The sequence below is a fragment of the Apteryx mantelli genome, chromosome 2 (assembly GCF_036417845.1).
Source record: "Apteryx mantelli isolate bAptMan1 chromosome 2, bAptMan1.hap1, whole genome shotgun sequence".
In the NCBI taxonomy this organism is placed as follows: domain Eukaryota; kingdom Metazoa; phylum Chordata; class Aves; order Apterygiformes; family Apterygidae; genus Apteryx; species Apteryx mantelli.
Genome location: NC_089979.1, coordinates 139,443,251 through 139,457,103, shown reverse-complemented (window position 1 = coordinate 139,457,103; position 13,853 = coordinate 139,443,251). Strand labels below are relative to the sequence as shown.

The window sequence follows — 13,853 nt, the reverse complement described above, 5'->3', positions numbered from 1 at the left end:
TCTATGGAGTGGTCCTCCACAAGCTGGTTGCTTCTGAAAGTCTAGACATGCTCAGTGAGGATGAGGTCTTTCAAGTCTTTCTTGAGCATATGCTCATTACAGTGGCTCAGAGACTCAAACTTGGTCAAATTTGAGTGAATTTTAATGCTCAAAGTATGTCCCAGACACATGCTCGATCCTTTCCCGGGTGTCAGCTCCCTTTTGCATGATATGAAACTTCAAGGTATTTCTGTGAAAAAATGTGTTCTAGTTCAATATTAAATAATTCATATTTTTCTCTAGTTTTGCTTTCAAGAAGGGTAGGGTTATTTGGATTGGAATTCAGCTGTATGGATTATTTAGGACTGCAGCTTTGCTAAAGGAAATTATAGCATGTAATGTTTCATCCCAAATGAATGAAGTTCGATAACATTATAAACAGTTGAAAACAGTGTCTGAAGCTGGGAAATGTCAAACAAATTTAGGAGGTAGTGCTACCAATTCCATCTGTATTGCAGCACTGTAAATTAAGGCAATTCCTAGTGACTCCAGTCAAGCTTGGCACCTTACTGTGTTGAGCACTTTTCAGACTTTAATAGACATCTACTGAAATGCTGTGTGATATAATTACTGCTAGTGCAGAAGTGAGAGTACTGCCTCAGAGAATACTAAACAATTTTTATTTATGTTCTTCTGAGTCTTCCATCCTTTTTTCAATTAAACTAAATACCTATTATAATTGGAAACAAGTGTGATTTATGGGCTTGTAATCATAGTTTCATTTCCTGGTCTGCCCAATTTAAATCTTTAATTAATAGCAAAGCTTAGAGACATTGTTCACAAATATTGTATGGAAAATTATTTTCTCTCTTCAGTGCAGTAATATCTTAATCTATTCTGGTTTTGTGCTATATGTTCTTAACTAAGTTGTTCCTTTGGACAGTGCCAATTTTTTATTTGCCAATATTACCAATATTAAATTGCCAGTAGCCTGCCAGTGTTAAATACTTAGGTAATCATACCATCATATCCTGCAAATTAGGATAGAAAACCCATGTCATAAATGTAACTGATTGCTAGATTCTTTTGTTTGAAGTTACAGTCAAAAGTGAAATATTAAGCCGTTTCCATTCTTGCTTTCAGTATAGCTGTGGATTAATTGATTTTAGCTTATCTTTTGCTGACATAATGGAGCTCTCTGGCTTCAGTCTAGTAGACAAATGCAAGTAGGAATTTACCAGTCCTAGAACACTGCCTTTGGCAAGTTGGAAGTGTATATTTTTTCATATGTAGGCTTCTCTGACTTTTTTTATATCCACTTACCAAAATTGGAGCTTTCTGGTTAATTTAAATCTCGAAGTTTTAAAAGTTATTTGCTATTTCTAGATCAGAAGTGTAGGAAGTACAGCTTCTTTTACCCATGCTCTGTATAGCACACGTGTAAAGGAGTTTCTGTGAGCTCTGGAGCCGTTCTCGTAAAGAAGTTTCATGGTGTGGGCTGCTGTCACCAAAGCACTTCATGCAGCCCTTTCCACTTTCCCTGTTTTTTGGTGTTTTTTTTAGGATTCAGGAGATGTGGGTGAGGGGCTGTATGTGGTATTCTAGCAGAGATGTCAGGGTAATTTCACATGTAAAAGATTTGTGTCCTCCTTGCGTTTGGGAAACAGATGGGGAGGGACTTCTGAACAGTGTGATGGTAACTGGACTGCTATCACCTCCAAAAGAATTAACCTAGCCTGTAGCTTATTTGCTTAACCAGACAGGATTCAAATACTGCAAAAAAAGAACTTTCCCAAACGGTGCCAGACACTTCTGTTCTGCTACCTGCTGTTGGTTGGGCTTTGTTTCTGTAATTGAGTCTGCGGTGTTAGCCTTTTAATTAGCTTATCTTTCAAACTTCGATTAAAAACGAGCAATAAAAGTGCTTGATAAGCTGTATCCTGGAGGTAAGAATCAGCCTGTGGGTGGCTGTGTACTTCAGCAGTGTAGCGCTTACTCTCCATATACGTGTTTTTTTGAGAACACAGAGATTCATGGGGTGCTGAGTTGAAAGTTGCTTTTAAAATGGTCCTTGGAAAAGCTTACTTAATGGTAGGTTTTTTTTACTGTGGTGGTGATTTCAGTGATGTAATAACTTTGCACTGCAGTCTTGCGCATAGCATATATTTGAAAACAGCTTATGTGGAGATTAATAGTCGATTTCTGTTTATCTTAATCACGTTTTTTCTTCAGTTGCTGCTGGAGCATAATGTTTGGTCTCGGAGAATTCCTCACAGAACTACCCTCTTTGGAGCTGGCTGCCATCTGCTGTTGTGCTCAGTAGAACTGAAGCTGCAAGGTGCACTGCGATAAATGATGCCTTTCTCACAACTGTTCTCTCTGATACTTGTTCTCAGTGGAACTCTATATTCTTAAATACGTGACAGTGTACCTGGCCCCATCCTTCCCTGAGAGTAGCTTGACTTCTTCTCCTGTAGGGAGAAATGGGATATGGTTGCCAGTTTGAAAGAGCCATTCTTTAGGAATTTCTTTGGTGGAGAAAATTGTATGCTACAGCCTTTTCCTAACTGAAAGTGCATCTGACAGAAGAACAGCTGCCAAAATAGCTGTTATCATTACATAGCTCTTTCTAGAAAAGTACCCATCACAGTGGATGTATTCAGAGAGAAGAGGGATATCCCTTAGTGCAGGTATCTCTGGTGTGCACATGCATACAAAGAAATCTGAGCAGAAAGAAAGAAAACATAATGTGCAGGGAAAAGGCAAAGGCAATTTGAAGGAGAACAGTGAATGAAGTTCAGGTTTATTCTCTGATTTATATTGTTTGCATGGCATAAAGCGGCTGGAGAGTATTCTCAGTGCCGCAATATATTGATTTACAGAATCACTGCTGGTAACCTAGAATGCTGTTTGAGATGAAACTATCCCCAGACCGAGATCCAAGAAAAGCTGAAGTGAAAGTTTAAATTTACAAGAAAGCTAAGTGTATTTAGACATGGAACAGCACAATTACAGCATCCAAAAAACTTAAATTGTTGTCATGGCATTGTAATGGAGGTGTAAAACAAAAGAAAATATAATAAGGCAACTTAAAAATCCAGTTAATTTTAGCATAGGAAACAATATGCTACCTTATTCATACTGAGATGTGTAGTGCACACTGGCATTATAGGGCAGATTTAACACTGTTTGGGTGTTTAATAGTGTGGATACTAACCTTAATAGATTTCACTTAAAATTAATTAAAAATTTCAGAGGTACAGAACCTGGGATAGGTACAATGTTACTATATATATTTTATTTCAATTTTTAGGTGTATATATTCAAAATCATTACTGCATTTAATATTCTCAGTACTTAATTACATAAGAACCTATGAAATAGGATATAAAATACATTTTGCTATTAAACATACATTTGACATCTATAATATGCATGACTAGTACAGGAGTCTTAACTTTAAGAGATCCTTGTAAAGTATTTGTGAGAGCTGGCAAATAGGTATCCAAAGAAAGCTATTGTAACATAAAAATCACTTGTTAGATTGCATATTAGTTAATACTTCTTTTTATTTCTTAAATATTCCTGAAGAGTATACTTTTATTTCAAAACTTCAGTTAATTATGGTTGTACTGCCATTGCTACTAGTAAGGCTGGGAGGTGTAGGAGAGTCAGTGAATTACTCTTTGAGCAGAAGACTGCACTATAACTTTTGTAACAGCATTCTCATTTTCTTTCCTGGTTCCCTAAAGGGTAGAACATTTGCACAGATCTTTTACTTTTTATAAGCTTGCGAAGGGTCTGTCATTCACCTGATAATAATAAGGGACAGTAGTGTTGCAGTCAGTAGTAGTAGTAGTAGCAGCACTTTTTTTTTTTTTTTTTAAGTTGATAATTATATAATCTCTTCATCAGATACTTTCTGCTTCCACACACAAGTATACACATAAAGAACAAAATCGACCAGTATGTCCAGGTAACAACTGAATTACTGGTTAGTCATTGACAGTTTCTGTGGAGCTAAAATAAACGGCGCGTGTGAAATGCGCAGCATGTTCTTTTGCTGCCATGGAAAGCACACTGGCCCTGCTGTTGGTTTGTTTGGCTTTACACAGAGATGGATATGCACAGAAATTCTCTCTTGGTAAGGTAATATTGAGCGTTATTTGTTTTGGCTGGTAAGTAAAATGATTAAGGATTTCTTAATTTTAAAGTATTAACGTGTTTCTTCTCTGTTTGCATTTAACAACACGTGGATGTGCATTGAGAAGTTGTCGATGGCTCTGAACAACTTGAAAATTGTAGCTGTTGCCTCACTGATCCCTGCACTGGATAAAGCAGCTTTGTACTTTTTCTTCTTAGTTTTTTAAAATTTCTTTCTTCATTAAAACTAATACTGTAAATGAAAAGTGGTGGGAGAATATAAGTTGAGAGACATTTAAGGTGGAAGACTTTATAAATTCTACACAGTTCACTTCTTCAATAACTTTTACATGTACTTTTTAATACAGGCACCTTATTTGAATTATTTTTACATAGGAATCCACTCTTCTTCCTTATCTATTGCACAGATGGACTTTGTTAATTGATGGAAATAATGACTGCACACAGAATAATACCGTCTGGGTGGTATAAGGTTAGAATTTATGCATAGTTTACAGCTTCAGCATTGAATGAGGCGTAGTTCTTGTGGGATTAATAAGTGCAATAACATTGGAAATTAAAAAAACAAAAAAAACAAGCCTATACCAGAACTGAGGGTATATGATTAGTCCACATTATTGTTAGTACTTGCCATGTAAACTCTTCATTTTGTAATTTTTAGTGTCTCATATTGGATAGCTCTTTTATTTTCAATATTTTGACTATTTAGAAAATACCTCCAAAAATTTAGAACAGGAATGCTCATTCTCTAAGATGTGACTTCACATGGAAATTTTATCTATTCTGTACTACTGCCTATTGTTAATATGAGCTGCAGTTCAAAGGAACATTTAACATTCATTTAATAAATTCTGCCATTTTTTTTTTGCCATCTTAAAATGCGCTCATGTTTAACAGATTCTCAACATACCACTCAAAATGGCAGTATTTGGACATCAACTGAAAAAATAGGTGAAGTGCCTTATGAGGGAGGAACATGCATCATTCTTTTGTTTAGCAACTTTCTTCAACAGAGTTTATTTTTTGGGGGTACATTTGTGTTGGAACTTTTTTTAAATTTTCATATGCTCAACAGATTCTGAAGGAAGTGGTCACGGGAGTGAAGATGCTTCAAAGGACAGTGGTGAAGGTTCCTGTACTGAATCAGAAGAAAATATCTTGGAGGAGGAACCAGCAGAAGAAAAAGTAGAAGAGCAACAGCCAAAAAGTTCTACTGAAGAAGAGTTGCCAACATCAGACAAGGAGGTAATTAAAACTGAAAAGAAAGATCAGGAAGAAGAAGAAGAAGAAAAGCCAAGAAAGAAGAAAGAAAAAGCAGCTGAACCTGATGCTGTGGCTGATGAGCAAACAAATGAACCAAAAAAATGGAATTTGCGCAGGAACCGACCTTTGCTGGATTTTGTATCAATGGAAGAATTAAATGATATGGATGACTATGACAGTGAAGATGATAATGACTGGCGACCTACTGCTGAGAAAAAAAAAGGAAAAAATGCACTACGAAAAGAGGGAAGTGATGGAGATAATGAGGATGATGAAGATGATGGGAGTGGAAGTGATGAGGATGACAATGATGAGGAAGGTAATGAAGAAGATAATAGCAGCACAGCCAGTGATGGAGGATCCAAGAAGAAGAGGAGTAAAGTTCTTAACAGGAATAATGCAGATGATGAAGAACTGACAAATGATAGCCTGGCTCTTTCACAAAGCAAGAGTAATGAGGTAGTGCAACCAACTTTCTATAATATGTCTGTTGAGAAATGGAAACTACTCTCCAGTGCTATTCTGTTAATTTGAAAAGCTAAACTGATTGACTGGAATTCTGTTTACAGGATTTTGAGGAATAAACAAAGCAGCAAATTGTGCTAAATAGGCACTGCATGTTAAATAAACTTGCTTGGACCATTTGGCCAAACTAATGCCACTAAAGTCAATAGAGAGACTTTGCTTGGCTTTAGTGGGGTTTGGATTAGTTCTAATGCAAATAGGAGGTCCACTATGCAAATTAACATGCGTCAGTGAGAGGTTTAGGTGTGTTTTAGCCTAAATGTTGCTTATCCGTAATGATACAAGAGTTAGGGGTGTCTGTGACATGTTCATAAAATTGCTGAAATGATAGGTTATTCTTTATCCTAGGCCTTGTTTGCAACTAACTCAAAGACTGACACTAAGTTCACTGGTGGAAGGATTCTAAATAAAAAGGTATTGCATTCTGGATTAGGATCAACTAGGATAGTCATGATAATTTGTGTTGTTTTTGCTTATAATGCACACAAACACAGTAACTTCTTACAGTACTAAGAAGCATTTGTGGGCTATTATTATTACATTAAATAACTTCTAATTGCAGAATGTGAAAATGATATGTTAGGTGCCTAATAATGTAAATTTTTTTTCATGAACAATTACTGTTGCCTTAAAGGTTTTTCCTGTGGAAAAATTAAGATACTAGCTTGTCAGGATGGTTGACTTCATGTATCATAGTTGCAAAATTTTGAACAAGGTAAAAATAATTGCTGTAAAATCTATCCTGAATTTTCAGGAAATAATTGCAACGTTAACAGAAGATTTAGGTTTCAATAAATGTTACTGGAATGATACTATTTAAAGTTCTCCTGTTTCCATTTCATCTTTATTTTGATGTGTAAAGTAGCAGGGAACTGAACAGAGTATTTGGAAGAATCAAAGGTCTGTGTATACTTCATTGCATATTTTATAAATATATATATATAATGATTGCAAATATATGCAGTGCGGCTTTAATTACTAATGATTGTGATTGAGAAAAAAATGCATAATTCTGGGTGTTTTTTACTTTCATGTAGGCATCTACTGTTCTTAAATTAGTATGGCTGTTGATGTTTGCAATTGTGGATTATTATGTATTTTAAGTACCACTTTGGTGGGGACCAAGTAAATGCTTTAACTTCATTTGTCATTTGCAGTCAACAGAAGCTAAATGTTGCTGTGTTGTCGCGCAGCTGAAGTGGCAGTAGCTTGTAGAATGGCTTTCACCTTCAGGGCCGCTTTGGAAGGGAGAAAATCTTACTTCCTCCTCCTGGTCTGGCTTCTGCCTCTCTCTTGTTATCTGGCTCTGAAATGTTCGTGTCTTTCCTGGTACCTTTCTGGCTTAGGAGCTGAAAGCTCTCCTTGGATATTGATGATCTGAACTTCAGATCGTTGGTCTCAGGCAGGTTTTTTCCTGAGTTGTTTCCCATCTCAGGAATGGAGGTGCCAGCCTTGATTCTTAAGGATATATTCTTGAGTATATACCTAATTTCCACTGACTTGTAAAATTAAGCCTGTTTCAGCAGCCCAGTTAATGTGTAATTACTGCATAAAAGAATATTCAGGTAATTAACTCTGCAAATGTAGTTGTGTCCTTAGCATGTATTCTTCCAATCCTTTATTTCTTCACTTCTTTCTTTTTTTTGGTCTGTTTTTGTTTTGGCATCCTTCATTTTACAAAAATATTTTAAGGTCTGCATTTACTATATTTTAACTGTATTGTAATGTGCTGTGCACTTTTCTAACATTAAGCACGAACAGACAAACTTACACTTTATTTTTTAGTGTCAAGCACCATTAGTAGATAAATGGTGCTTTTCAGTTTTTAGAATTGCTAGCATTTTTTATTTTTTTTTATTTTTGATTTTTCCATTCAAGTTATAAGTATGTAGGCATACAGGTTGCAATACTCGCTTTCTTCATTAACACCACAGAAATGGGCATTACATAGTGATTCAGGTGGAAATCCATCCTCTTACTCAGATCGAGCACCAGAGGAGTTCAGGTGTTGGCAGCCGCTCTTGTCTCTATGTAAATGTTCCTGTGTGTCAGACCAGCAGGGTCAACTTTTGGGGTAGGGCTTCCCAGGTGCTTACATGGAGTGAGTGGGGGGAGCAGCATATACAATCCAGATCACTCCAGGTCTTGTGTAGAAAATTAAGTTATTCTGCTGCTCCGTGTCTGACCTATAGGTCTTAAGTTGGCTGTCTTTGCATTAGGTAAACTGTAATGGTCATGGATCTTAATGTTAGATCAAAATGTGGTGCCCTTCCATCACTGCTTGATTCTTCTCTTTTACTGAAGTTTGCTTATATTCTCGACACATAAACAGCTAATGTCATTTAGTGTTCATTTTACAGTGCAGTTTTGTTCATTTAAAGTAACAGGTTTTATACCTTTTCTTCTAGTTATAAGACCTTGGGTTTGTATTATCAGTAGAGATAGCAAATTTGTTCTAAACTTTCCTTTTCTGTAGAGTTGTTTGAATTGTGAGATGTCTGACAAGCCCGTGGCATTGTGCAGCTAATCTGCCAATGTTAGAGAATGTCTACTAATGTTTTTCTGTCTGTCATGTGAGTGGTAAGCTAAGGGTGTATATTTTGAGTAATAACAGGCTGCAGTATTTCTGGAGAAGTGTGCAAGTTGCTTGCTTACCACAAAGTACTTTGCAGCCTTGTCCTAAGAGGAGGATGTTGAAGAAATGCTCATTAACCCTGAATCTTGTCCTTTTCACAATCAGTGAAGCAAGCATGACCTTATAAATGGTTGTATAAGCTTTCATTTCTAGCTCCTTTTTTTTACAGTTCATATTTTCTTTATTTATTTAGATGGGAGATTCAGAAGCCTTTCCTAACTGCTAGAAGCACATCTCTGAGCTTTTTTAGGGCAAAAATGTTACGGTAATAAGTCACCTTTTCTACTGTGATGTAAAGTAGGTGACATCAACTTTAGATGGGAGAGATATTTTTTGTCTTTATCTTGATTTAAAATCGAACAAAGAAAATGTAAAACAAAACAAGCAAAAACTTTGGCCCGATAAACCTACAGTACGAAAAGGCTTCATTAACAATTAGTTGGAAGTTTGTGTGGTGACTTTCTGTATGGGACTAAGAGGATATTATAAGTGATCATCTGTAGAGACTGGAGAGCTTTCAGACTTAGAATTTAAGATCTTCAGGAACAAATACCTACTTCTGTTAGCATTCATGATAATTTTTATCTGCTTAGGGTATGCAGGCACAGTATTGGTGCTGTATTCTAAGTCATAAATGCGGGGGGTGGAATGGGAAAAAAATGTTTTGAAAGAGAAGCTTTTTTAAATGATTTCCTGGGGGAGGGGGTTCCTTTTTATACACATTGTACACATTGATGATTTAAGTCAAATGTATGATGTTGTCCAAGGAAGTAAGGCCCTTTGCTGGCTTTTGGAACTTAACAGATCTATAGCTGTATGGAGATCAGATTGTATCTGTCTTTTCTCCCTGCTTTTATGCTTGTAGGTAAAGTGCTTGGATGTTTTCACAGTAAAAAAAACAAAATATATGTATATGAAGCTTTTTTGTGTGTGTGTGTGTGTGAAAATAATTCTCCATCTTTGTTTTTTCCTTCAAAATTGAGCAAATATCTAATCTTTTTTGTTTGTTTTAAATAAAATTGAGGCTCCTAGCATAATTCACGTGTCTTTATTTTTCAATGTTAGGACTCATTGATCCTTGAGAAGTCTCAAAATTGGAGTTCCCAGAAAATGGACCATATTCTGATTTGTTGTGTTTGTCTTGGAGATAACAGTGAAGATGCTGATGAAATAATCCAGTGTGACAACTGTGGAATAACAGTGCATGAAGGTAATACAATCCATATATTCACTGTGAAAGGAAAACATATGCTTTGACTGTGTTAAAATTGTATTTTGCTTTCTTGAACAAATGAATGAAGCCTTTAAACTCTGGCCTTTTTTTTTTTTTTTTTAATACTGCATGGATCCTTCTAGCAGTGAAACATCCATCTTCTGCTGTAAGCAAAGCAAATATAAGCAAGTGTGGACAGGTCTACAGATATTTATAGAATGAGTCCCAGGCTGCAAATACTAGAACTACAGATTGTATTGTCAGGGTTTTGGGATATCATATTAAATATATTTTTATCTTACCTGTTTCAAAACGCAAATTTGATTGCATAGCTAGGGTTTAAGATTCTGACAAGAGGAAGTCTTTATTAAAAAAAAAATTTTTTTTTGAATGTGTATTTTTGCTACTGCAAAAAGTCAGGAGACAGGATATGGAGGAGAAAAACGAATTAGCTGTGGTTGTTAGTTATATGTAAAAACAGCTAGTCTTGAACTTTCTCATAGTTTTCATTGACAATTTGAAAGGGGGAAATTGTAACCAAAATACTCAAATTGTTAGTTTGCTAACTACTGGAAATCTACCCTGTGTAATATTATAAATGTAGGAGGTCTTTTTATTATGCAAAGGGGGAGAAGGAAACAGGAGGAATGATTGTAAAGGTAAGCAGAGCTTTAAGTAACTAGCATAATGTGCTTGTTTGCTTTGTGGATTTCAACATAAAATTACAAAGCTCAAAATTCTTGTTTTTCTGTGAATACAATTTTGTGTTTTGTATATGCTGGCTCATCAATCAAGTTAAAAAAAAATCTGAAAAGAGGAGAAAAAGTATGATCCTCGTTTTGCAGTGAAGTTTTCACACTTTTTGAAGGAATACTTCCTGAATAATTCTGAGACGAGCATACGGAATTTTAACAGCCTTACAGGAGAGGGGAGGCTGCTTTGTTTGTTTCTTTCTCTTGAGGATGGAAAATAGATCCTAACACACAGGGATGTATATGTTCTTGTACTTAGACTTACAAAAAAAACAAAACAAACCGGTATGTTCTTGACTAATTAGGTTTCCTTTGTTTAGCCTTTTGCTATCCTGTACCACCTTAGTTCTTCACTTTGTTTATAAGGTTTCCCAGGAAAATGAGATAGACTATTTAAATCACTGAAATTAAAAGAAGGCAGACTTTCATCCCTAAAAAGCATTAAAGGCATTTATTTAATTCTTGCCCTGTCAAAAAATTTTATGGAGTTGTTCAGCAGAATAGACATTTGTTTTTTCAGGTAGGAAATGGAATCTGCTTTTCTTAATCCTCTACTGCACTTCTGTTTTCTGATACTAGGTTGAAAATGGTTTCAAAACAGTATCTTTCATGCTTTGAGCTGTAATGCAGTTCTTTACTTAACACCAGTTAGAAAACTGAGGGTTGAATATAGTCCTCTGGAACTGAGGGTGGAATTCAACTTCAGGTTCAGATGCTTAATGTTAAGTGTCAACATCTACACTTGAAGTCTGAACTCCTAGTGCAGTCCTTTCGAGAGCTAATCAAAACAGTCAGTGGAGCTTAGGGAGCTATTCAGCTGACCAGGTGCCTAATTTATGGTGAGATGAATCACTCACTAGGTGCCATTGGCAGTGGTTAGGTCTTTTTTATTGTAAAGAGGAGTTAGACACCTAAATTTAACTATCTTGGTATGCTAGCTGAATTCCTTCCTCAGTGTCCGAGAAGAATTTATTGGGGAGTGTAATGTGCAGGATGTATTCGATGTTAGATGCAGGAAGTTACTAAAAACTAGTTTTATGGAAACTCGGTAGATTTCTCTAGCACAGTCTAGTGTTAGCTCATGAGAAAAGGAAGATTGAGTGAAAATGTATTTTGCTGATTGTTATGGAAATAAATATTTCATACTTTCCCAAGTTTTATATACAGTAAATGTTTATAACTCCTAAAATCTCAGAGCTCCCTAAAAATCCTTCTCTAACATATCTTTAATGATTACACAGTTAGGCATGGTGGGTTTATGTTCAAGTGCAGAATGAAAGTGTGTTAGAAAAATGATTCTCTTTTGCTTTTTTAGGATAAAACTGGCAAATTTGTTGTTTATTCCAGAGAAGTGCTTTTAAAAAAAATCCAAAAAGGTTCACTTCTTCATTTTGTTTAGTTTACTAAACTTTTGTCTCTTCAAAGTTAAGATGATAGTTGCTTTTCTGTAGCAGGATGATAGTTCTGTAGTTCAAAAGTCACTTGAATTTTACTAGTTCAAAATCTGTCTAAAAGTAATTGTCATCATTCTTATTTTTAAACTGTTCTTAGTCCCATTGGTATAAAAAGCATAGTGTGTATACACCTTTTGTTGTTATTGCAACAAAAATAGATTAATAGAGATTAAGTTGCTAGTTTGTTTTGGTAAGTTCTACAGACCATACAAGCTAAGTAACTAAGGATTTCATTGGTTAATTTGTCACATTTATGATTAAAAGTTTAGTGTCTATGATTTATGTTAGTAATGATACGTAATGAGCAGCATATCTAAAGCATTTGTGAAGTCCTGTTTGACTAGGTGAAGTGTTAGGAAAATAAAATAAGCTGAGTAGGTAAAAGTGATTGCTGACTGTGATAAAAACGTAAGTTTCCTCTGCAACAAGCTGAACTTCAAATCTATGGTAAGTGCCCTGGATTTAAGAGTTTACTTGGTGTTTTATCTGTACATTTCAGTGATTAAAATAACCAAACATATATATGAGTTTATAAATACATTAAAATTAGTTAGAAATGAACAATTCATTCACTGTATTTTCTTCAGTACTTTGATATTTTGTGATAGGTAAGAGCAGATATCATTTTAATGTGAAACTTTTTTCAGTGTGAGTTTAAATAATTGCTTGAAGCAAATCTAAGTTTTATTTAAGAGTTTGTGTCCTTTGAAGCTTTAGTTTGATTCTGTGATTTTATATTTTTATCTTTTTTCTAAAAAAAGAAAAAAGATGTTCATAGTGCTGGGGAAAATTCTTTCTTATTAAATTTGTAACAGTACAGTTATTTTTCAGAGTGCTTACTTCTGTGTGGAGATAATTCTCATTTATTTTTATAAAAATCTTCTTTAGGCACTAATCTGTCATTCTGGATAAACATTTCTATGGTAAGATCTTGTAATAGCAGGGCACTCCTAACTGTGGTGTCAGTTTTTCTGACATATTGATGGCAATTTGTCTGAAGAAAATGCCTGGCACATATCATAGCGTGTGATATAACTGTAGGTAGTATGCTTGCCAGCTATTCCTGTTGGTTTAGTTGCTTTGAATTAAATTAGAAAAGTTCTACATTTTTCCAGCTGTTCCTTCTCCAAACCCCTGTATTTGTTTCTTTCTTTGCTGTGATCTTTATGGCAGGGAATAAAACTCCCATGCTAAAAACAGGAGTGTAGTCTCCGGATGCTTTACAGTGTAGTAGAACATTAGTATTTGCATTTTAATTTTGCAGCTTACTCTGGTCTGCTGCTATCTAGTGTACAAATTCATTTTGTGAATTCATATATTTTACTACTCTCCATTATATTAAACAAAAACGTTCTGAATTTATGATGCGTGAATTGATTAATGTCTTTATTCTAAACTTTTGGCCTAATTAAAGATTGATTGAATATATCTTATTTTAAATGCTGTCATCTCACAGCGTTTCTTTTTACAAATCTGCAGTTTACTGTTCATGTTTTCATGATCTTTATAATAAGATTGTATTTCAGAATATATGTAGATATGATTAGCATATGCAGATGTTATGTTATGTTTGACTTTTTCCAGAGAGAGGGAGGAACAGACACAGCTAAGGCAAGAATGAGATCTCTCTTCTCATTTCCCTCAGCGGTATAAATTTCAGAACAGTTGCTTTAAAGATAGCATTTTTAAGTGTTTGCAATCTATTTTTAATGACGATTGCATAAAAAAATAAGCTGTTGATAGAGTACAATGGCTTTAAAATCAGGGAATAGAAAGTTAGTTTTCTGTGTAAAATTGCATACATTCAATAGACAGTTGTAATCATAATACGTAGATGCAGTCTGAGGAAGAGTAAATGTTTAACTTCT

At 35.1% G+C, this 13,853-nt stretch overlaps 1 protein-coding gene across 7 annotated transcripts in view; it reads left to right on the top strand.

The window, feature by feature from the left end:
• The window catches only part of PHF14 (PHD finger protein 14), a 172,124-nt gene that overhangs the window by 5,878 nt on the left and 152,393 nt on the right, over window positions 1-13,853 (top strand). For all 7 annotated transcript variants that reach the window (XM_067291646.1, XM_067291647.1, XM_067291642.1 and 4 more), the window contains exons 3-4: window positions 5,219-5,865; window positions 9,632-9,776. In XM_067291646.1, the coding sequence (XP_067147747.1) occupies window positions 5,219-5,865; window positions 9,632-9,776 (792 nt within the window). The remainder of the gene's footprint in view (window positions 1-5,218; window positions 5,866-9,631; window positions 9,777-13,853) is intronic.